This window comes from Girardinichthys multiradiatus, chromosome 24 (genome assembly GCF_021462225.1).
Source record: "Girardinichthys multiradiatus isolate DD_20200921_A chromosome 24, DD_fGirMul_XY1, whole genome shotgun sequence".
NCBI lineage: Eukaryota > Metazoa > Chordata > Actinopteri > Cyprinodontiformes > Goodeidae > Girardinichthys > Girardinichthys multiradiatus.
Window position 1 is genome coordinate 18,182,029 of NC_061816.1, and position 25,321 is coordinate 18,207,349.

At 39.3% G+C, this 25,321-nt stretch overlaps 2 protein-coding genes across 7 annotated transcripts in view; one reads left to right on the forward strand and one right to left on the reverse strand.

The window, feature by feature from the left end:
• Positions 1 to 420: 420 nt before the first annotated feature.
• LOC124861901 (cysteine/serine-rich nuclear protein 3-like) lies at positions 421 to 13,467 on the forward strand. Of its 2 annotated transcripts, none has more exons than XM_047355866.1 (5): positions 421 to 730; positions 3,091 to 3,264; positions 4,927 to 5,183; positions 5,280 to 5,591; positions 10,920 to 13,467. In XM_047355866.1, exons 1-5 carry the CDS (start codon positions 673 to 675, stop codon positions 11,955 to 11,957), a joined length of 1,839 nt encoding a protein of 612 aa, XP_047211822.1. In that variant the 5' UTR covers positions 421 to 672; the 3' UTR covers positions 11,958 to 13,467. The 2 variants fall into 2 exon arrangements, with proteins under 2 accessions (XP_047211822.1, XP_047211823.1); XM_047355867.1 differs by having other exon boundaries at positions 422 to 730; positions 5,280 to 5,576.
• Positions 13,468 to 19,979: 6,512 nt separating this feature from the next.
• scn1lab (sodium channel, voltage-gated, type I like, alpha b) overlaps positions 19,980 to 25,321 on the reverse strand; it is a 60,632-nt gene continuing 55,290 nt past the window's right edge. For all 5 annotated transcript variants that reach the window (XM_047355851.1, XM_047355848.1, XM_047355849.1 and 2 more), the window contains 3 exons: positions 24,846 to 24,950; positions 24,482 to 24,752; positions 19,980 to 24,390 (listed from right to left, as the gene is read on the reverse strand). In XM_047355851.1, the coding sequence (XP_047211807.1) occupies positions 23,198 to 24,390; positions 24,482 to 24,752; positions 24,846 to 24,950 (1,569 nt within the window). In that variant the 3' untranslated portion in view covers positions 19,980 to 23,197. The remainder of the gene's footprint in view (positions 24,391 to 24,481; positions 24,753 to 24,845; positions 24,951 to 25,321) is intronic.

The following is a 25,321-nucleotide window of genomic DNA, read 5'->3' on the forward strand; positions in this document are numbered from 1 at the left end:
TGGTGTTTAATTGTTTAGCATCTGTTGTGATGTGGCTCAAATATGTTCAGTTTTTTATGTAGTTCCTTAGTAATCCTTGATTCAGGATATTTTTCTTGACAGAACACAGCAACATGAACAAGTTTCTCTAGATATGACCTTTTCCTCAGATTTGTTTCTTCCAGCTATCAATTTAAAATTCATAAAAGCTCAAACAGAAACAAAAAGAGGGAGCACACAAACAAATAAAACACATCATATTTGCATTCTAAATACTATTACTATTATTTCCCCACCTTGCCTGACTATACCCCCCACCCACACACACACACGTTCCTTCATTGTATGATCTCGTAGAGCTTGCTTCACCTCTGTCAGGCTCCAGTGCTTCCAGCCACCAGCAGCACTGAGCTAACAAGTCTTTGTGAGGAGAGAGGGAGAGGAAGAGAGGAAGGAGGGGTTGCAGAGCAGGAGAGAATCAGACAGCGAGGGAGCTGACAGCGTGAGCACAGAAAAAGGGTGCAGTGGGAGCAAGCATAAGACAGCGACAGAGGCAGAGGGGTGCTCTGTGCAGCACAACAGTGCAAGACGCAGCTGGAAAGAGAGAATAAGGAAGAGCAGGCATCATGGCAGTGCTCACTGCATCATCACGGCACATGGGGAATTCTGGCTGCCGCTGGTGAACGTTGTGTGATGCAGAGGGGAGAGTCGGGAGGACCTCCTGAAAACCAGAAGCAAGAGAAGGAAACAGGTCAGTGAAGATGATCAGACTAACAGAGCGGCTTCACAGCATTAACCAGCACGGCCTCCAAGAGGTTCACTTACGTCACATGGTGGCACTGACTTACATTTGTCAATGATAATTTTTATTTCAGTGTTTGGGATGAGGACATGAATGGGGAGAGGGACGTTGTGCATGCATGCAGACATGAGAAAGTAACAGTGCTCACTCAACAAGGGATTTTTGGCTAAAACATGCATATGAAAGGGAATAGAATGTTTAAAGATATTATACAGATTGTTAATTTTCCCCCTGATCTACAACACAGTATTGCATTTTAATATTTGTCAAAGCACAACACTTTACACAGATAAAGAAAATTGCAGAACACTGTAGGAGGCGAGACAAAGCCGGTCTGAAAGGAAAACCTTGGCTCATCATTAAGCCCTGCTGCATGTGATGTAATCGTCAACCAACCCAATGTTTGTACTAAATAAGTTCTTCTGATTTTAAATGAAATTAACAAAAAGTTGACTAGGTTCCCTGAAATTACCCTTTTTACGCGAGATACAAAAAACACTCATTTTGTCTACAACTGCTATTTCACTGCTCATCAACTGGTGAATAGGATGACATCTGGATTTCCAAATATAAATATCATTACTTATACTCTACTTGCAAGATATCACAAAAAGGGGTAAGGTCACCCAATACCACAGAATGCTACCAAGCATCTATTAATAGAAGACCCACCGGGTTTTTCTCTGGCAGTAAAAATAATTAAATTTAGTTTCTGTAGAAGTATACTAGGGCTGATTAATGCACGGTGTAAGTCAAGTCAAGCAGGTAGTCGGGTCAGGTGAGATCAAAATGTAACTTTTTGGGGAATATGCAAATCATCGTGTGGCGAAAACTAACGTTGCACATTACCCTGAACACGCCATAACTACAGTGAAACAAGGGACTGGCAGCATCATGGTGTATGGCAGCATCATGGTGTATGGATCCTTTTCTTGAGCAAGATATAAAAGCTGGTCAGAGTGGATGGGAAGATGAATGGAGCAATATACTGCTGCACCCTGCACCAATCCTGCTGCAAAAGACTTGAGACTGGGCAAGACGTTCAACTTCTATCAGGTCTATAACCACAAACATACAGCTAGAGTTACAATGGAATGGTTTACATCAAATCACATTAATGTCTTAGAATGGCCCAGTCAAAGTCCAAACCCAAATCCCATTAAGAATATGTGGCAAAACTGTCTGTCACATAAAATTCTTTAACAAAATGTGAAAAAGTTTAAGGGTTATGAATTTGTTCGCAAGGCACTATATTCATATATACATCTGATATGTTTATTACAAGACATACAGCCTATTAATTACTATTGTTAGACCATTAGTTAAGACAAATTTGAATTTTTGTTTTAATTAAGTACTAAAGTCCAAATATAGATGCATCACACACTACAGCAATGTGCCACCAAAGGTTTCCATCCACCACAGTCATACAACATAAGTGTTTAAAATCTGTTAAGGTGTAGAAAATGGCACATCCTATTTTCCTCAAATGTTGAGATGGCAAAACAATATTTCAAGTCAGAACGCCGGGAATAGTTCATATTGTTGTGCTGGATGACCAGGCTAACTACAGTAAGCAATACATGCCAATAACAAAGCGATTTCTCAGAAAATGATACCTTTAAACACAGAGGAAATTGTTCAGCATCTGAACAGTATGTCTGATTTAATCATATATAAACTGTTAGAGGTTCCAAAAACACTTAGTACTGCAGCTTTCAGTGTGTGCTAGCAATTTTGGATTTTGATGTCAGGGTCAAATTTCCAACTTTAGTATTCCAGCTGACTTTTCTGACATGGAATGTAAACTAGAATAAACAAAGAGAAAATAAGTCTTTTTATCATCCAATTCAACAAATTTTAAGGCAGTGGTAAAGGCGTTTACAAAGATCTAGTCAAGTATCTATACTCAGTGTTAATGCCCACATAAGGCTCTTTTTAGCTTTATAACCACAAAATTAGCATGTTTAGCAGCTAAATGCGAGGCTACATTTGCTAGCCCGTTGCTAGTTTTTGTTTTGCTGATTTGGCGGATTTTTGTGACTAAAAAGAGCTGCCTTGTGCCTGATACATGAAATTTTTTAATCACATTTTGCACACTTTCTTTTGTATAAAGCAATACACAAAGAAATATGCTTGAATTTGATTTAAAAGAAAGTTCTGATTATTGTTTATAGCAACATTCAAACACCCTGTTGGACTGCCCTCAACAATTATAGGGAAAATCAGTTTTGAAAAAAAGAAAATTGAAACTTTAAAGTTCGTATTAACATCTGCATCTGTTTCATGTAAACGTGTCTGTTGCACAGGTGTGACCAGCGAGACGTGCTGCAAGATGAGCGGGATCCTGAAGAGAAAGCTTGAAGAGGAACCCTCCTCCTATTTGTCACTGCAGGGGTCAGAAGATGACGAGGTTTCCTGCAGTGACAGTGGCAACAGCAGCGATAGTCTTAATAATTCGGTCCCCTCTGGAATATTAGATTGTAAGATCTCACCAACAAACCTTTCTTGTTTAAATAATCTGACCTGGTTCAGCTGTACAGTACAATAAAATAAGTGCAAAATTAGGAAGTGGAAGGACAATGATACATTGTTTTCTTTTTAAACTTACTTCTTTCTACAATTATGTCTACATTTGTTTAATTTAAATTTGTTTACAATCCTAATAAGTTGTGTTTATGTAATCCTCAATAGATACTCAAGTTATTGGTCCCAAAGGTAGCTGACCAGTTATTCCTACTTATGCTAACATAAAATAAACATACAGATTGTAATTTAATATATAACATGTATCTAACATTTTGATTTCAATATACAAACTTCTATCAAAAATGTAGAGTAACTGTTTTTAAGTGCTCACAGTGAAGAATGTTTGCTTTTATTCTATATTCAGGACAATAACAACATAAAATCAGCTTGTTTATTAGTTGGGCTATCTGCTCCAGCAGCCAGCCTAATGTCATCTAGCTCAAATCTAGTTTTAAAACATTATCTTAATAGCATTAAGGTAATATTGGGATGTGCTGCTTTAGGTCCCGTACAATGACTGTCCCTGTTTTTCACAACCAGATATATTTCCAATTATCATAATTCATTTTTTTGTAGGTCAGCTGACTGACTGCAGTTTGCAGCAACAGTAGGGGGAGGGGAAATGCTACCTTAGTCTGTGCTGACAAACTGTTGATTTGGCACTTTCTCTGGCATTTCATTAAAATAACTTTAAGTCATAGGAATGGTTTCATAGAAAAAGGATTGCTCACATTAAACTATACCTTTTTAAATCCTAACCCAATCCAGGACTATCAGAAAGTATTTGCCGCCTTACAAATGTTCTGTTTCTGCTTTTTCTCTCTCACCTAAATGCTTCAAATCATCTAAATTTTTATTTATGAGCTTGCATGCTGCTCCAAGAGGACATACAAATTGCACTTTTTAAATAATGATTTCATTTACTAAGAGAAAAGGCTATTTAACCAATCATGAACCTTTGTAAAAATATAATTCCACCTATTATTTGAGTTGGAAAGCTGAGATCAATTTGATTAGCCACACTCAGGCATGATTACTGCCAGACAGATAGAATCAAGAAATCACTTATGTAAAAATGGCATCCATGTGAGAGTTCCAAGACGAAAACCACTGCAGACCAAAGAGAACACAAAGGCCAGTCTCACATTTGCCACAAAACATCTTGATGAACCCTAAGTTTTAGCAAAGTATTCTGTGAACTGACAAAACAAAAAAGGAACTGTTATGAAGGTATTTATCTTGTAACATCTGCTGTGAAATGAACACTTAATTTCAGAACGAAAACCTCATACTCACAGTCAAACATGGTGGTGGTAGATTGGTGGTCTGGAGATGCATTGCTTCCTAAATCCGTGTGTGACCTTAAGTTCAAGTATGCAGCAGGACAATGGTCCAAAGCACACCATTGTTGTGGGACAAACAAATCAAAAACAGAATGTATAAGGTGGTAAATAATTTTTCACATCACTGAATATATAATACCCTGTAAAAAATGCTTTGTGCCCCCTTAAATAATTTTATTAGCTACACCACTGTTGCTGACTGCTTTCAAAACACTCACTTTAAACATATTATACTGGCTCACATTTTGTCCCATTTCTATGTCTTAATGTTAGCCTCTATCCAGCGGCAGTCAAAGCGATTGCGGGGACGTAATGTGCACTTTGAGAGCGTCACTGTGTACTATTTCACTCGGCGGCAGGGCTTCACCACTGTGCCCACACAGGGTGGTAGCACCCTGGGAATGTCACCACGTCACAGCGGGGTGAAGCGCTTCACCCTCAGGGAGTTTGCCATGGAGCAGAAACGGAGCCATCGGAACATGCTAAGGAATCATCTTAAAGAGGAGAAACTTAATGCCATCAAACTCAGAGTGAGTGGATCAACTCATCTCACACTTAACTAACATGCAACAAATCTGAGGTTTTGAATTTTAAATACATGTAACACCCTTGGTCCTGTCTATCAGCTAACCAAAAACGGGACGGTGTCCTCCATGGAGGCCGATACGTTGACACTCGATGACATCTCAGAAGATGACCTAGATGTGGACAACACTGAGGTGGATGATTACTTCTTCCTCCAGCCTCTGACCACCAGGAGAAGGCACGCGCTTCTCCGTGCCTCTGGGGTCCGTCGCATCGATGTGGAGGAGAAGCACGAGCTCCGCGCCCTGCGGATGTCTAGAGAGGAGTGTGGGTGTCGCTGCAGGGGGATATGTGACCCAGAGACCTGTGCTTGCAGCCTGGCCGGCATTAAGTGCCAGGTAAATGGAAATGTGGTGAGGCACAGCTATAATATTCAAGTTTTGTACATGTCGGTCTATATAATGAAAAAGCTTACAATATAAAATATAAACCTCTTAGTATCAGGGGGATTTGTTCGATTTTCATTGTAATTGATCTCAACTCAGTTATGTATGAATCGTTAAGATTTTGAAGGAAAAACCATTAGACAGACAAATCTTACTGCTTAATGCAGATATCATAAGACTTTTAACCAAAGACGCAACCAAGTGATAATTTAAAGAGGACAAACATTTTCAGCTAGATTGACCAGTAGAGGATGTAATGATACACCCAGCTCACAACATAAAACATTACTTTGCATTGGGTACAATACTGTTTGTGAAACTAAGTATCCACTAATATTTCATAAATAGCAAACTGTAATTAGTGGAGAGTCCCAGTGAGCAATAACTAGATACAAATACATCTAAAAGTCTAGTATAAATGGTTCCTATACATCAAGGCTACAATTGGTTTATATTTGGTTTACGTGAATGTTGTTTAACGTCTATAATTGGTTTTAAATATTTATTAGAAGTATAAACATGTTTTCGTTAAGACTGACTAGTATTTTAAAAAAGATATAGCAACTGGTCTTAAACTCAGGTCCTCTTGTTTACTAATCCAGTGCTTTACCACTGCTTGAAAATGACTTTCACAATAGATACTAAACTCTGCTCCTTATCTGCCTTGGAGATTTTTCCGTTAGCACTTCGTCATCTCTGTCAGGAATGTACTAATATGTACGTATCTTGTCATATTTACCGCTATCCTCTCAATTTTTCACACACAAATAAAAAAAGGTACACAGCATTGTCGATGGTATTACAGTAAATAAAATGATGTTGTGTTGTAGTTTCACCTACATTTATAGTGTATTTCTGCCTGATCTCTTCTTTAGCTTATCTTTAAATAATTAAAAGTTTAAGCCTAGACCACATTTGGCTCAGGATGGTCTACGTGGTCTAAACCTAGATTAACAAGATCTTGTGGGTCAAAATATTCAAACGTCACAATTAGGGATGGGTACCTTTCACATTTGAACCAATAGTACTGATACCCGGTACCTGGGAATCAATACTGGTGCTCAACAATACCAGTTTTCGGTGTGTGTGTTGATGTGGTAATAAATGTTAATACATTTAATAATAAAATATCAAATCTCGTTTTTCAATTTAACATATTTATTTCTCAATATATAAACTTTAACGAATATATCAAAACAACATCCAGCTGCTTGTATTGTAACATCTCAATTTCTTCTCCCATGTTGCTGACTGCAGACGACGAGGCTAACGGATGCAGGCGTGCTGACGGTACCGAATGCAGGAGCTGTAGCCATAGATCTGAGGCTGATGAAAATTGTGTACTCTCGCCTTGCACTTCGCGTCATAAGTATTGCAGTGACCATAATCTGCATAGTATTTTGTGGAGCCCTACTCCACAAAGTGGAGCTCTATTTTCAAGCGTTTTCTGTCAACCATGCTCTGTTGATGGTACCAGTAGCTACTGACATCCTTACGTTCTTGTGCGTGCAATGATGTGTTGTCCGGCATGCAAAATCGCCAACACTTCCACTCCTTTAGTGTCACAATACAGGTCCTTCTCAAAATATTAGCATATTGTGATAAAGTTCATTATTTTCCATAATGTACTGATGAAAATTTAACATTCATATATTTTAGATTCATTGCACACTAACTTAAATATTTCAGGTCTTTTATTGTCTTAATACGGATGATTGTGGCATACAGCTCATGAAAACCCAAAATTCCTATCTCAAAAAATTAGCATATTTCATCCGACCAATAAAAGAAAAGTGTTTTTAATACAAAAAACGTCAACCTTCAAATAATCATGTACAGTTATGCACTCAATACTTGGTCAGGAATCCTTTGGCAGAAATGACTGCTTCAATGCGGCGTGGCATGGAGGCAATCAGCCTGTGGCACTGCTGAGGTCTTATGGAGGCCCAGGATGCTTCGATAGCGGCCTTTAGCTCATCCAGAGTGTTGGGTCTTGAGTCTCTCAACGTTCTCTTCACAATATCCCACAGATTCTCTATGGGGTTCAGGTCAGGAGAGTTGGCAGGCCAATTGAGCACAGTGATACCATGGTCAGTAAACCATTTACCAGTGGTTTTGGCACTGTGAGCAGGTGCCAGGTCGTGCTGAAAAATGAAATCTTCATCTCCATAAAGCTTTTCAGCAGATGGAAACTTGAAGTGCTCCAAAATCTCCTGATAGCTAGCTGCATTGACCCTGCCCTTGATAAAACACAGTGGACCAACACCAGCAGCTGACACGGCACCCCAGACCATCACTGACTGTGGGTACTTGACACTGGACTTCTGGCATTTTGGCATTTCCTTCTCCCCAGTCTTCCTCCAGACGCTGGCACCTTGATTTCCGAATGACATGCAGAATTTGCTTTCATCCGAAAAAAGTACTTTGGACCACTGAGCAACAGTCCAGTGCTGCTTCTCTGTAGCACAGGTCAGGCCCTTCTGCTGCTGTTTCTGGTTCAAAAGTGGCTTGACCTGGGGAATGCGGCACCTGTAGCCCATTTCCTGCACACGCCTGTGCACGGTGGCTCTGGATGTTTCTAATCCAGACTCAGTCCACTGCTTCTGCAGGTCCCCCAAGGTCTGGAATCGGCCCTTCTCCACAATCTTCCTCAGGGTCCGGTCACCTCTTCTCGTTGTGCAGCGTTTTCTGCCACACGTTTTCCTTCCCACAGACTTCCCACTGAGGTGCCTTGATACAGCACTCTGGGAACAGCCTATTTGTTCAGAAATTTCTTTCTGTGTCTTACCCTCTTGCTTGAGGGTGTCAATAGTGGCCTTCTGGACAGCAGTCAGGTCGGCAGTCTTACCCATGATTGGGGTTTTGAGTGATGAACCAGGCTGGGAGTTTTAAAGGCCTCAGGAATCTTTTGCAGGTGTTTAGAGTTAACTCGTTGATTCAGATGATTAGGTTCATAGCTCGTTTAGAGACCCTTTTAATGATATGCTAATTTTGTGAGATAGGAATTTTGGGTTTTCATGAGCTGTATGCCAAAATCATCCGTATTAAGACAATAAAAGACCTGAAATATTTCAGTTAGTGTGCAATGAATCTAAAATATATGAATGTTAAATTTTCATCATGACATTATGGAAAATAATGAACTTTATCACAATATGCTAATATTTTGAGAAGAACCTGTATTGCGTTTAGGTACTGAAACATGTTACTGTTAGATTTTACATGAATCGGGACTTGGTAGTACTGAAGGAATTCGGTCGGTACCTATAAAAGCACTGAATTCGGTACCCATCTCTAGTCACAATATTTATCATCGAAGTGAAGTTTGCTATGCAAAACACCGTCCATTTGCTGTTAGCATGTGATGTTAAGCTAAAGAAGTCATTTTGTGTTTAAGAGCTCTGGATACAAAGGTGATAATTTATGATACTGCTGCACGATATAAGAAAATCTTGTGATGGAGATAAAATTTAGAAATATATCAGGTGCAATAAATGCCTACTTTCCTTTCCCCCTCATTCGTGCCTCCATCACTCAGTGACCTTTAGCATTTTGGGCGATGATGTTTGTGTCCTCTGTGATCATCTGGTGCTGTGAGGCTAAATATTACATTAGCTTGTTAATGCTAATGCAACAATTATTGCACTCCAAGCAGTCCTTTGTGATATGACTATTGCACACATTGATATCGCAATGACGTTATATTTGCGATAACTTTTGCAGTCCTATTTGAGACTCTTATTTGGAAGTGAGTAAGGAAGTCGATCTCAGCACCCAGAGGATTACAACAGCTAACAGAAATAATGTTAGCATCTACTTCTGAGAGTCACATCAGTTTTTTCATGGGTCTGGACTGCATTCAATCACATGAAGTTAAAATCTAAAATACTGATTAAACCCGAACTGGGTAATTATACACGGAACAGATTATTTTTAAACACAGCTTGAGATTCATAATATCTTCACATTTTTGGCAAAAAACAAAAGAATGGCATTTGAAAGACTTTTATAGGCAGTAGGACGTTGTTTGAATAAAAAAAAAAAGCATTAAAAATACAGAAAATTGACTACTCAAACCTAGACTGAATTATTCTACACTGTTGATACTTTGTTCTAGATTTTGAGCCAGGGGAAGACCAAATGCAGTCCAGATTCATTAAAAAAAGACCTTTCATGTAGCAGTCTCAGAAAGCTGCAATGTTAGGCAGGGACAACTTTTGTGTCTTTAGCAGGAAATGCAATACAAATTCTTGTAACTGGTCTGTCGCTGTTTTTTTTTTTACCTCTTACCCAAAATAATGCCAAACAAACAAATAAAAAGTAGCTGAGGCTTCTTAAATGCTTTATGGACCCATTGTCGGTCAGCCCAACGAGAAATGCAACTGAAGAGCTGCTTACCATCTTCACGCTTCTAAATAAGTTTCAAAAATAGTCACAGGGTGTCAAGCCTGAAGGACTCACCATGATAACCAAGGATCATAATAATGGCATAGACTTACTACACCAGACAAAGTTACATGCTACCAACTGGACAGAACTTTATTTAGACAATAATTTTTAATATGTCATCCCGCAGAATCGAGTATTAACTGAGTGAAAACCACTCAAAAAAACATTACACATTTTTTCTGTACCCAGTTATCAAAAAAAAAGAGTAAAATTTGCCTTCCGTTCAAAACTAAAATTCACAAAACTTAAATTAAGAAAGTTAAAAAATCTTGATATGTTTGCACATTTAGCCAGATTTTTTAAAACTGGGATATACATGGTTCTCCTTGTAAAAGGTTTTAGTTTAGCATAAAATTAGTCTTTGTCATAATAAAGCATAAGTAAAACCACTCTAAATAGGCATTGTACAAACAAAAAAGAAACAATCAATAAAATGTTAAAATTTTTGTTTTGCAGGTGTTTTATTAGGTGTCTTGGTTCAGGAAAAAAATGAAGATTACATACTTACCTAAACCTAATAAATAAACCTAGTCTACTAAGAAACAAGCTTTTTGAAAAGTAGTTTTTTTTTATAATAAATGTACTTTTTTCTTCTTTTTCAAAATTTGCAATTCACCACATTAGTGGTAAATCACCCAAAGAGATACCAGTTTGTGATAACAGGTATTTAAAATAATTTATTGTTCAATGAGTGAGTTGCGTACACATCTTTTATGCATCTTTTCCAGTAGCACTGTAGATGTAATTACAGCAGATTCTAAACTTTTTCCCAACTCGTGACGGGCTCTGATTGGCAGCTGCTGCTCCTGTTCTGCACTTGTGCGTAACTCAGATATCTGCCCCCAGGTGGACCGCATGTCCTTCCCCTGCGGCTGCACCAAGGACGGCTGCAGCAACAACGCCGGGCGGCTGGAATTCAACCCGGTCCGTGTGCGCACCCACTTCCTGCACACCATCATGAAGCTGGAGCTGGAGAAAAGCCGCGAGGAGCAGTATCATCATCAGCAGACGGAGCAGCAGCTTGTAACCGGTGGCAACGGTTACCATGGCGACTCCACCATGATCCAGCAGCAGCAAAACCCTCAGTCTCTGAAGATGAACAATCCCATCATGCACCTCCAGAACACAGGTGACACTGATTCACATCTAGACAAAGATGAGGACGAAGACGATGAAGAAGAGGAGGATGAAGATGATGAAGAAGAGGAGGACGAAGCTTATGATGAGGACGGCAGCAGTGTTTGCAGTGGGCTGTCGGACTGCAGCACACACAGTCTAGAAACTCTCGACCCAGAGGATGGAGAAGAAGATGAGGAGGAGGAGGAGGAGGAGGAGGAGGATGAAGAGGACGACGAAGACGATGAAGAAGAGGATGAGGAGGAAGACTGGGACTGTTCATTGCATGGACTGAGTCCTCCCTCATACTCTGTTCCACTCCCCTCTGTTCTGAGTTACACCAATAGCTCACTTGTGGGCCTCAGTAGCCCCTTCCACAACACTCTCCCCATCCAGCACTATCAGATGGACGGCTCTGAAAACAACACGCCTGCGTTCATTAGTGAAAACCGGAACGCTGCACCCGTGCTCCCCTCAGTCGAATCTGCGCTGGAGTCTGAAATCAGCACCGAACTGCACCGACACACAGAGCAGCAGAGCCACTTCTCTGAGTCCACGACTGCCCAAAAGTGCTCACATGCAGACACGCGTGACTTCAACACTGCCCCTGCTGGCACTCCTGACCAGAACCCTCACTCGACAGGCCTGCAGAACAATCCAGACTGTCGTGACTCACGGGCAGGAGGAAATGAGGAGCCTGCACTGGAGCAAGCAGGGCTGCATATCCATGGAGACATCAGTCAAACAGCATCATCAGAGAATGCCTGATGAGTAAGGATATGGAGATGAGTTGTTGCTGTTAGGACATCTTTAGACATGAAATTTTAAAGTGAGCTGATAATATGTTCCCCCTTACAGATTTCCTCCATGTTTACTTTTTTGTCAAACATACATGCTTTAAGATCAAAGTAGTATCAGTTATAACCTGAGTAAATACAAAATGGAGGGTTTAAATGATGATTTCATTTATTAAGGAAAGCTATCCTATGAGTTCTGTTTGACTACCAGGACCTAAAATTACTCCAAGGCTTTAACAACTCATTCAGGTCATAGATGAACTCAGAAGATCTAAACAGTGCAGAATGGGTGGGCAATATGGAAATATTCTAACAATCGTTTGTGGTATTTTTTGCAATAATGAGAAAAGTGACGATAAAAAATATTGAAAAATTAATTGAAGTCTTTGTTGTAAATGGATTGTATGGCTATTGACTGTATGTCACCGCATACAGTCAAAAAAACTCAAACTGACCCATAATGAAATCTGCTGCATTCTGTATTTACTCAGCTAACCTTTGTCTGATGTTAATCTCTGTTGGATGATCTGGGACATGCAAGTTTGACAAAAAAACAAAACAAAAAAAAAAACCGGATGAAACTAGTTTGGTGGTAAACCCTTTTATCACAGCACTGAAACTATAAAAGTCTGCTGTATTGTTGGCAAGTGCACTTTGAGGGACACACTCATTTTGACCCAGAATGAAGTTGATTCAGTCTGGGCAGAAGTGGTCAGCAAACCTATTTAAGGTTGTGTATTATGACAAAAATGAAAAATAAAACAATAACAGTGGTTAGGTCTGTTACTTTGTGTTTGCAACAAATGGTTTAGACTTTTGGGTCTGTTTTAAAGTAATTGCTGCATGTCTTCTGGTTGTGTTGGCATCTGTGACAAATCACAATAGGATTTTGAGGTGCTTGTTATGTTTTGGTATTTTCTGTTGTGCTGCTTTTGCTGCTACTGTCTCTGAAATGCTTATCTGTATCGCATGTGTTCAGTTTACTGAAGATGTTTCTTGGTGTGCGCGTTCTGTGCAATTAAAGATTTGTTGCAGGTAAAACACAGTTCTACTGTAAAGAGAAACATCAACCAATAATCCTGTCAGTAACTTCACAGTGCTTTGCAAAAGTATTCACGCAAGTTGAACATTTTCATGTTTTGTCACATTACAGCCACAAACATCAATCTTGTCAGTTCTGACCAGCTTCCCTGTAACCGCTACAGAAAAGCGCCCCACAGCATGATCCTGCCACCATCGTGTTTCACAGTGGGGATGGAGGGTTTATGGTTATGTGCAGTGTTCATTTTCAGACTTTTGTTTGTAAAAAAAAAAAACATTGAAAACCTCTTCATTTTGGTCTATCTCGTAAAGCCCAACTATCTTACATCTACATTTTTGGTGTTAACATGACAAAATGTGAAAAAGTTCAAGGGTTAAAAATACTTCTGGAAGGCAGTATTTCCTGAACCAATCATTAAAGTGTCCTCGTTTTCCAATGATCCTCTAATTCATTTTAACTAGTGATCTTATCTTATAAACCCCAGCTAAACTGTCTTTATTCAGCCACCATATTCTTTGATAAGCCCACACCAACCTGCTGCTCAAGACTAAACAAAGCAGGGACAAAATTAGCAAAAAGCTACAACATATTGTTTCCTGGAAGATGATCAAAAATAGAATTAGCAGGGTAAATTTGAGGGTTATCGTATTTATAAAATTAATTGAAACTCGTTTTTTTTATAACAATAATGCCAATTGTGGTCGTTATCACTTCATCCCTTCTTCCTTTCGTGGTTTTGATGTTTGGAGTTTTCATTCCTGCCAATTTGTTCCCACCTTGGGGAAGGTTCTGCCTCCTTTTATTTTATTTATTTTTTGGTAATCTAGTCATAATCTGCTGTAAGGAAATGTTGATACGCATCTCCAATAAACAATATCTACTAGCAGTAGGTCACTGATCAGGGTTCTGTAGCTCTAAAGAGTCAACAGTGGACCACCTCATTTTCTATTTGTACTCGACAATTGGAATTTCTGTAATGCAGTTTAGAAAAATCAAATGGAACGCCCCGAAACTCGGAGTTTCAACATGTAGAACCAAAGGTTTCTAAGCAACCTTGATCTATAAAAATCCAAAATGGCTGCCATTTGTATAACAGGCTGTTATAAAACAATGCAGAAATGAAAGCAAATATAACACAGCATCTATTTCTGAGCATATTCCTTACATGTTTAAATGCTTACATTTCGGAGACATTATCCACTTGTATTGCTGATGGGGATTAGCTTGGTGACTTGGAAAAACAATTAGCAAATCCCACTGGTTTTCCAGCTAGGACTCCCTACGCCGAACACAATATGAGTAGAATTTCAACATTTGTTGAAAAGGCCACAAGAGCCCATTTTCCATTGCTTGTGGAAAGATCTAGGCTTTTGAAAACCCAGGGTGCGTTTCAACACAAATTTACCCAGAGAATTTCACTTTCCTGGGGCCTTACTTTCACAAGGTGGAGGTCCTGGTCTGAAGTAGGCCTTTCCAGATTTCCCTGGGATTGTTAACGTGATGCAAAAGTATTCACCCAAGGTTTGTGGGAGTTGTGTGCAGCAAGGCATTACACTACCAACAAGCTAATGGAGGACGTGAGTGTACAAATGTATTGATTTTACAATGAATTTGTCACAAAAAGTAAATTTAAGATGTCTTTAAGTGAGAAAGTAGACCTCAAAACGTCATCTGTGCAGTCAGTTAATCAATAATGAGCCTACTTTGAAATGTGCTTTAGGAGCTTTTGGATGAGCAGAGTTCTGCTTACAGACGGTTAGAGTGGGATTCCCCTGTAAACAACTTGATCATCCCGCTACCTGTTATCTGTTTGTGGTGGCTAAAAGTGAATATAAAGCATTTAGTAGGTATTTGGTGGATAACTGCAAGTACCAGAATATTAAATATATTTTTTACCTGACATTTTTAGTAGGCATGTAGGGATTAATCATAAACTTCTTACAGTTCTGTCAGAAAAATATGTTAATGGAACACCCCTAATGATCAAACAGATCACATTCACTTTTTCTTGTACATAAAAAATATACATTTCCCTAAGACTTTCTTTTCATCTAAACCTAACTTAGTGGAGTCTAAGTCTATTATTTTCCAGTTTTTATAGTTTGATGCAGACAGCCCTGCAGGAGGACAGACCACAATTCCAGGTTTGGATGCAGTATCCCAAAAGCTCCCAGTGATCCTCTTCACCATTGTGTCCTTCCATCCTCTACTCCACTGTCTAAACATCTTCTACTTTATATAAATATTTGTTTATGATTAGACAGTCAAGGTATCAATACCCCGTACTTCTCTACTGATTGTTTTTTTTTTTTTTTATTCTAAAAAATAAAACTTTTACTAAAGATATTTTTCTTTTTGTGCTGTAGATGTCTGACATGAGTTTATCTGATTATTATAAAAGTGTGTTAATCAGTGTTTAGAAGATGATTCGTGCAGTTGTAAAGCAAAAACTCTGGCCTGATGCAGGTTGATAAAAATTAAATGTAAACTAATGACTTAAACTGTTCTTGCTTATAGATCCAGTGCAACCTTAAGGAATGATGAAAGGAATTATTCATCTGTAAACCTCTAAAGCTGGTCATCATCTACTATCATTTGTCAGTTTAAATAAGAAATAACTAGGAGTCTTTTAAAAGGAGTAAAGGAGTATTGCCATGCTAAAAAATTTAGTTTTGTTCAAATTGTATTACTGAATAAAAAACAGAATATAAAGGATGTTGTTTAGGAAGTATTTATTAGGACTGTGGTCGTGTCTGATAAAAATTATTACACTATTTTGCATGTATTCGAAAATAGACTAATGTACAAAATACACTTGAACGTGCCGCTGTCAGCTGTCCTTGTGTTGGATAGAATTATTCCCAAAACCTCCACCGTCGAACAGATCTTTGTCTTACTGGTCACCTACAAACCGAAACGTTTTAGAGGACGGAAGAATCAGAAGGACGTCCCAACATGGTTAGACAGTGTGTTGTATAACAGCTTCATGGGCTCTTTCTAGAAGCAGCCATTGGGGTGTTGCACTGCTTTACAATCACAGGTGTTATACATCCATATTTGAGTACACGGAGCTGTTTGCAGGTGTTAATGGTGGACTTTCACGAGACTTACAGTGAAAATATCTTTTAAAGGTGCAGGCAGAAGCAGTCAATGTTGGTTGAAAACGAGGCTTGAACAGTATTGTTACCACAGCACCATATGTGCTCTGGAGCAGTAAAGGAGCAGCAGGCGTGGAGTTTTGTATTTAAAGCACCAAAAACCTGATTCGTCAACAATCCACTTTTCATCTTTCAGTGAAACGTTTGCGAAAAAAAAATCGCATTTTCTTTCCACTTACTTGTTGGAAAAAGCTAATTACCGGTTAGCCACAGCACAAAGTCGCGCGCAGCAATTAATGCAAACCTTGACACGTCATGTGACTCTATCAGCCAATACCTTTTTTTGCTTATTTCGAGAGGCTGTTTGGGCTCATTGCCTCGTTCAATGACAACGTGACAACGGACTTCTAATGACTGTATTTTATTTGATATATATATATAAAGAAAATTTATTTTCTACTTTCTATCCAGCAGATGATGCTCTTAAGCATTATGAACCGACTTCCTCTTGATTGCCACTGTTATCACTGAACAAGTGGGCAGTTAAATCATTTTTCTTGTCATAGGTGAATTTGTTGATTGCGCTGTTTCTAATATACATCTTCAAGGAAACTCTGCAGGCGTTGTTCTGCTTTCATCTGCCTCTTGTCGTCCAGCCAATAGGAAGGCGGGTTTTTTCTCCACTGTACAACTGAATGTTGCACACACACACAAATAGTTTTCTGTAACATGTGCTCTTGCCTGAACTAAATGCGGTGGCTGTACTTGGATGTTGTTATGCCTGTGAACCTCTAGGGAGCACTACAGAGTCATATCTGTGTATGGGTGAGGCCCAGTCCAGCCCTAGAGGCTTTTCTCTCTCATTGGCCAGCCTAATTCTGACAATCCTTATCTCGTTATGGCCCGTTGTATAAACCACACAATAATAAGACCTAACAGCAGGTGCTGTGCACAATAAGAGCTTAAATGTAAGGCAAATAATGCTTTTTGGTTCTCCAACAATGACATTTTCTGCACAGGCTGTACAATGGATTTTATTAGAAACACAACGCTATCATTTGACCTGCCCACTCCTTATATAATATACATCCAATAAGGTGTGCTGTGCAGTTGGAGGAGAAAGGGAGCACCTGTTTGCCTTTTTGTCTGCAAGGTATTATGGGTAGGCAGGGTGCTGATCAATCATAGGCAGTGGAGCTGTGATGTTGGGTTGCTAGGCAACAGGAAGAGAAAAGCAGCAGTAGCAAAAGCGTTTGGAGGGAGGTTCAGGGTGGGGGTTGTCTCAGCTTTTTGTCCCCGTGTCCTTCCTGCCTGTTACAGCAAGCAGCTTCTCCTTCACCTGCGTCAGACTGAGCACATCTGTATGGATCATGTGAGCATGCCTATCTGCTAAAATATCTAATATTTCCATTAAGTCAATGAAATGCAGCTTGAGTTAATATCTCTGGTTAAATCTCCATGTCCTGATTTGATCTTGAACGTGTTCTGAAAGGATCCACCGGTTTCACCCTCTGGCAGGGGTGACTGACCTACTTTCAAACTCCCAGTTGTCTAGATCCTCCACAAAGCATCTACAGTGCCGTGCAAAAGTATTCAAATAACTTGAACTTTTTCATATTTTGTCAAGTTAAAACCACAACCATGGATGTATTGTATTAGGAGTTTATGAGATAGACCAACACGTAACATAACAAAACTGTGAAGTGGAAGGAGATTACATGCTCTTCTGTTTGTTTTGTTGTAAAAATCTTAAAAGGGGAAGGTATTGAATTTCAGCTCATTGCACTGATACCTCCTGAACAAAATGCAGCACAACCAATTGCCTTTAGAAGTGACCTAATTAGTATATAGTCCACCTGGGTGTAATTTAATCCCAGTATTAATAAAGCTGTTCTGTGAAGCCAAAGAGGTTTTTATGCTTTCACAATCGTGGAAAATGGTGATGGTGTGGGGATGCCTTTCCTTAGCAGGGGCAGGAAAGCTAGTAAGAGTTAATAGGAAGATGCATGGAGCTAAAGACAAACATAAGAAACAAGGCACACCTACAAAATGTAGATTCAGTGGCTAAATACAAAGAGTCTCATTTCTTAGACTTGTAAACAAAAATGTTAAAAACATACTTTTCCTTTCACTTCCCATACAGGTTCTTCTCAAAATATTAGCATATTGTGATAAAGTTCATTATTTTCCATAATGTCATGATGAAAATTTAACATTCATATATTTTAGATTCATTGCACACTAACTGAAATATTTCAGGTCTTTTATTGTCTTAATACGGATGATTTTGGCATACAGCTCATGAAAACCCAAAATTCCTATCTCACAAAATTAGCATATCATTAAAAGGGTCTCTAAACGAGCTATGAACCTAATCATCTGAATCAACGAGTTAACTCTAAACACCTGCAAAAGATTCCTGAGGCCTTTAAAACTCCCAGCCTGGTTCATCACTCAAAACCCCAATCATGGGTAAGACTGCCGACCTGACTGCTGTCCAGAAGGCCACTATTGACACCCTCAAGCAAGAGGGTAAGACACAGAAAGATATTTCTGAACGAATAGGCTGTTCCCAGAGTGCTGTATCAAGGCACCTCAGTGGGAAGTCTGTGGGAAGGAAAAAGTGTGGCAGAAAACGCTGCACAACGAGAAGAGGTGACCGGACCCTGAGGAAGATTGTGGAGAAGGGCCGATTCCAGACCTTGGGGGACCTGCGGAAGCAGTGGACTGAGTCTGGAGTAGAAACATCCAGAGCCACCGTGCACAGGCGTGTGCAGGAAATGGGCTACAGGTGCCGCATTCCCCAGGTCAAGCCACTTTTGAACCAGAAACAGCGGCAGAAGCGCCTGACCTGGGCTACAGAGAAGCAGCACTGGACTGTTGCTCAGTGGTCCAAAGTACTTTTTTCGGATGAAAGCAAATTCTGCATGTCATTCGGAAATCAAGGTGCCAGAGTCTGGAGGAAGACTGGGGAGAAGGAAATGCCAAAATGCCAGAAGTCCAGTGTCAAGTACCCACAGTCAGTGATGGTCTGGGGTGCCGTGTCAGCTGCTGGTGTTGGTCCACTGTGTTTTATCAAGGGCAGGGTCAATGCAGCTAGCTATCAGGAGATTTTGGAGCACTTCATGCTTCCATCTGCTGAAAAGCTTTATAGAGATGAAGATTTCATTTTTCAGCATGACCTGGCACCTGCTCCCAGTGCCAAAACCACTGGTAAATGGTTTACTGACCATGGTATCACTGTGCTCAATTGGCCTGCCAACTCTCCTGACCTGAACCCCATAGAGAATCTGTGGGATATTGTGAAGAGAACGTTGAGAGACTCAAGACCCAACACTCTGGATGAGCTAAAGGCCGCTATCGAAGCATCCTGGGCCTCCATAAGACCTCAGCAGTGCCACAGGCTGATTGCCTCCATGCCACGCCGCATTGAAGCAGTCATTTCTGCAAAAGGATTCCCGACCAAGTATTGAGTGCATAACTGTACATGATTATTTGAAGGTTGACGTTTTTTGTATTAAAAACACTTTTCTTTTATTGGTCGGATGAAATATGCTAATTTTGTGAGATAGGAATTTTGGGTTTTCATGAGCTGTATGCCAAAATCATCCGTATTAAGATAATAAAAGACCTGAAATATTTCAGTTAGTGTGCAATGAATCTAAAATATATGAATGTTAAATTTTCATCATGACATTATGGAAAATAATGAACTTCATCACAATATGCTAATATTTTGAGAAGGACCTGTATATTTGTTGGTCTATCACAAAATGACACACCGTGAAAATGCCTCTTACCTCTTTCAGTCACAGCTTTCATCAGCAAATGAATGCATCTGGCATGCAAAATATGCTTTCCAAATTAGGTTTTATTTTGGAAATCTAGATTTTGTGTTTTGTTGCCACATCTTTGGTTATAACAAAAAAAATGTCACATTTTGCAAATCGATACATCGGTGTAACATTAGATTGAATCACATGAATGATCCTGACTGACCTCTAAAGCAATCATATTTCATCACACACCAGGAATTTGATGTTACACAGAGAATTTCAAACATAAGGAGAGAGAAAAAAAATGTATAGACTGTAATGAAAACATTATAAACAAGCATTTACAAAAAATATGCTCTTTATTCTTTTGGCTTGAAAATTATACCATCATATGAGCAGACAGTAGTCACTTCCTGCATGCAGTTCACTAAAACACTACAAGTGCAATGAGAGATGGCTACTGATTGCTTCATGGTTAGTATCTACAGACATGGGGACCATACATGTGGTTTCATCAGGTGTTACAGTGCGGGAAAGAAAAAATATTTTATAAAAAAATTGTTTAAATCTGAAATTACATGAGAAGACTTAAAAACACACTCGTATCTACATTAAAAATGTTATTTATAATTGGCAGAACACAAGCAACCTGCAGAGCCCAGTTGCACACAAACACACTTGGTCAAATAAAGAGATGGATGGTGACATTCTCGCAGAGTCCCACACAGAAACAAACACAGACACACGCACATGTATGACAGCCACACAAGGAATTACATAGCAGTGGGGATAAAAAGTGCTCTTACATCAAATGTAAGTGTGATGCATACTGTGGGCCCAAATAGCTATATTATTTACAAACCAAACCACTACATTAAAACCACTCGCTTCTCAATTTAAACATGAATGGCATACAAACATTTGTGATATTACAGCTTTTATATGTGATATATTGTCATGTTCTAGCTTGAAAGAAGGTAGAAAGACTGACATTTTCTTCTTATAGTTCATTGCTAAGACATTTTGTTTACAGGAGCTCTATGGAATGTAGACAGGAGGGGGCGAAGAGGATAAAAGGGAGCACAGTGAATGCAACACGACAGCAGGTGAACAAGCAGGTCGGAGTGTTGCCTTAAAATACAGATTGGGAAATTCACTTAACTTTGCTGCCAAGAGATAGATGAGGACATTAATACCACTCCTTTAATGGAGAATGTTTTGCAGGGACAACTAATAAATATCTTCTACTTTAAAATATATATGAATAAATACTATTATCCATCTATATCTGGTCAATGTATCTGGTACAGGTTGCATCAGCCAGCCAACCCACCTATTGCTGAGAGGTCTGGTTTCAGTATTTCTTGCCATCATATGAGACGGTAAAAAAACTGTGTTAAGATGTGCAAACTAAATTAGGAGGACACTATCCTTTAATAAACAGGTATACTCAAGAAAAATGTATCACAGCTGCCTTAGGTGTTTGTCATTTTGCCAATTTGCCATTTCGTACCCAACTTTTTAAGTACAAATTGGAGTCTTGAGAGAGCAGATGTTTTATAGCCACCATGCGTCAATCCATAACCACCATGGAGACATTTCACACCTGCTTTGACAACCAAAAATTTCATGTAATTTTCTATAATTTACTCAGTCTACTGTATGGAAATCAGGTCAGTCAGAACTGTTTTGGTTTGATCAGGGGTAATATTCTCCTACATTTTCTAAGAGTCACCAAAGAGCCTATAAGAGAGATCAGGACCAAAAACCAGTAAAGAGTGATAGAAATATAGTTACAAAATAGTATACACTTAAAATACATTTGTCAGAGCACTTGCAACTTATTAAAAACATAATCAAAAGTGGTCATGCCATATACCTGACAAAATTCTTTGAATGTAACAACAGCTTGAAACAAGAACACTAAGCAATGCCATAAAACATTTATCAGCAGTGCCTTCAAATTGTTAAAGTCAGCAAGTTAGTTAACTAGCTTAAAATGTATTATCTTTTTACGGTTTAAAAAAGTGGTTGGTGGTTTTACCTTTATCTACACAACTACAACAGTGATGGTGACAAGTGATTAACATTCAGCACTAAACGTTTTGACAATCTCTACGGTGTAAATGATTCAAAAGACAGTGCTCATATAGCAGATAGGCTAATGAAGGGAATTAATTATTGCAGTGAGTTTAGAATGGGCCAAAAATGTTTAATAGTTAAAAATTAAGACAAAAAAACATTTCGGTGCATAAATATCAACACCTACTATTAAGGACTGACATGTAGTTTGACAGTGAGACTTGATTAGTTTTACATTTAGGTTAAAAACAGGCACTCTGATCAGATCAACAGTCTGAGTTTAGGTTAATTTCTACTAGACAAATGTCAGATGGGAACACCCCTGGACATAGCAAAAAGAAAAGGAGGCCATTTAAATTATTTATAGAGTCTAGCCTGACACAAGAGTGGTGCCAATTGTGTCATCGAAATCTTGGCAAAAAAGCAACCAAGAATATTTCCCAAGTTTCTTTAATTGCGTCTTTTTCCTCCAGATTGCATACATTCAGCTTCTCTGTTTTTAGAGTTTTTATACTGAAACTGGAACATGGCAGTAGATACCGATTCTAAAAATTACTGATGGGACATCAGTGAATACAAGTTATTCATTCATTGCACTTCATTGGTATGTTCCAGCTTCACATACTGTTTGAACCACAAGTATTTTGGTACTGACCCGAGTTTCAGAGTGTTGTAGTTTCCAGCATCAACTTTTTCAGTCCTTGATGATTGTACGAGAGTGAAAGCAGAGGAAACATTCTCAAAAATAAAAACAAAAAGTAGAAAACATTCTTTTTCATTAAAAAAAAGGAACAGACACAAAAGAAAAATGCAGAGAACTTTTTAAGTGATACAGCAATTTTTCAATTCAAGACACTGGATTTATAGAAGTAGCAGCAGCACTAGCTACAGACAAATTAACAGTACACTCAAGTGTCAGATAGTAACAACAACCAAAAGGAAAATCACAAGCGTTTTGCAGAGAGGCTGCACTATGTTCCACTCAACCTTCTGGCAGTGTCTGCTGGATAACTTGCTTCCATTTTCCTTCTCTGGGAAGAACCCACATATTTGTAGTTATTATAACAGCGCTCCCATTTTAGGCCTCCCTGGCACAGCGTTCTTCATCTCTGAACAATCGACAGACACGCACACATCTATCTACATCCTCTAGAAGCTGTAAACAAATTTCCCCCTTTTAACTGATGCATTGTTTGTTCCATTCCCTAGAAGTCTAGTTTTTTCTGTCTTTCAAGTCTTTCCCTTTGTTTTCCTTTTCCCTATTTTCTTTTTCATATTTGTCCTTGTCCGACTTTGTCACACTGTTGTAGGAGGGCGGGGAGGCGGTGGATGGAGTCATGTCTGTTTTGTCTGAGGTGGAATTCTCATTGAACTTGCTAATGACCATCACATCCTTATCTGGGTCATGGACGCCCTCCTTTAGCTGCTCCTTATAGAGAGCAGAGGCCTTTTTCATTGCTTGTTGGATCATGTAGCGTCGGAAAGCTCTCTGGATAACTATGGCTGACATTTCCTCCTGCTTGCGGCGCAGCGTAGTGGTAATTGGCTCGTAGGAAACTTTAGAGGGGTTGGAGGCCATGAAACGCTCCTCCATCTGTCCACGTAGCATGTCCATCTCCCCACCTTCACCCAAAACCCGCTTGGTAAAAGCAAACAAGATGTCTAGGCAGTGGATGCGTTCACCACTCACCATTGGCAAGTCCATAGCTATAAGGTGGATCATGTTGGGCTTGGCGATTCGAAGCGGTGGATCGAGGGCATCTGCAAAGTCAGAAAGCTTGCTGTACTCCACAAACTGAGTAGCATCGGGATCAAAGCGTTCCCAAACTTCATAAAACATCTCAAAATCATCCTCGCTTAGTGGTTCAGCACTTTCCTCTGTGGCCACACTGAAGTTTTCCAGGATGACGGCAATGTACATGTTAACTACAATCAGAAAGCAAATGATGATGTAGCTGACGAAGAAAAAGATGGCTACTGAAGGGTTACCACAGTTGCCTTTATAAGAGTTCCCAGGGTGCTCCATCTTGCTGTCACAGTCTGGCTCTCTTTTGTTCAATATGGGCGCCAACAGGCCATCCCACCCAGCTGATGTTGTAATCTGAAACAAACAGATCATACTGTTCCCGAAGGTCTCAAAATTAAACATGTCATCGATCCCTGACTCCCTCTTGACATATGCAAAGTTGGACATTGCAAAGATAGCATAGATAAACATAACCAGGAAAAGAAGAAGGCCAATATTGAACAAGGCAGGGAGTGACATCATCAAGGCAAAGAGGAGCGTCCGGATGCCCTTGGCACCTTTTATAAGGCGAAGGATGCGGCCTATCCGGGCAAGTCGGATCACTCGAAACAACGTTGGGGACACAAAGTACTTCTCAATAACTTCGGATAAAAACATACCTGCAAAAGGAAAAATTATCAGAATAATCCAAGCCATTTAAAAAGTAAAGAATCAATCAAAAAAGTCAAATTACTCAGAAGATCTCCTTACCTATAATTGAAAGAATCACTACTACAAAGTCAAATATGTTCCAGCCAACAGTGAAGTAAAAGTGTCGCAGTGAAATCATCTTGAGCGCACACTCCCCGGTGAATAGTACAATGAAGACAAGGTTGATCCAGTAAAGGATTTTGTCCATTTCCCTTGTTTGGTCATCGGTCTCTACCATCATTGTCACCATGTTAAGGCAGATGAGAATCATGATCACAATGTCAAAAGCCTGCTTTGTGACACAGTCAAACACAAAGCCTTGAAATTCATTCTGAAAGAAGAATGACAAGGAAAAGGTAAGCATTAGTCTTTTACTCCTACATGTGCAGTCATCTAATACTAACGGAGCAAAGAATAGCCTCACTGTTGGCCGAGGAATTGGCTTTTGTGGTTTCTTCGAACCCAGCTTCTTCATGGCATTGTAGTATTTCTTCTGTTCTTCTGTCATGAAGATATCTTGACCTCCAAAGTAAAGGAGAAACAAAATAAATTGGTTATAACCTTATTCTATGATGTTTCCCTGACAAAATAGAAAGGGAATAACCATTTAGGTTTGGATAAGCATCTTTTGTAAGTCATTAATTTAAAAAAATGATTTCCTTGTGCCTAATAGGATAATTGCAACTTTTAAAAGTGAGGTTATATGAAGTTATTATCAATTATAGCTTCCTTACAGGTCGCAAAAAAGATGTTAAATTACAAATTGTTCCTGGAAAATTACAAATACCATCACAGAACCTCACTTCACAATGTCCAAACTATTCCTTCAAGTTCCTTTGTTCCTAAAAAAACCATGCTGTCAAGTATGAATTTGTGAAGGTTATGCTAGGTGACTTAGCA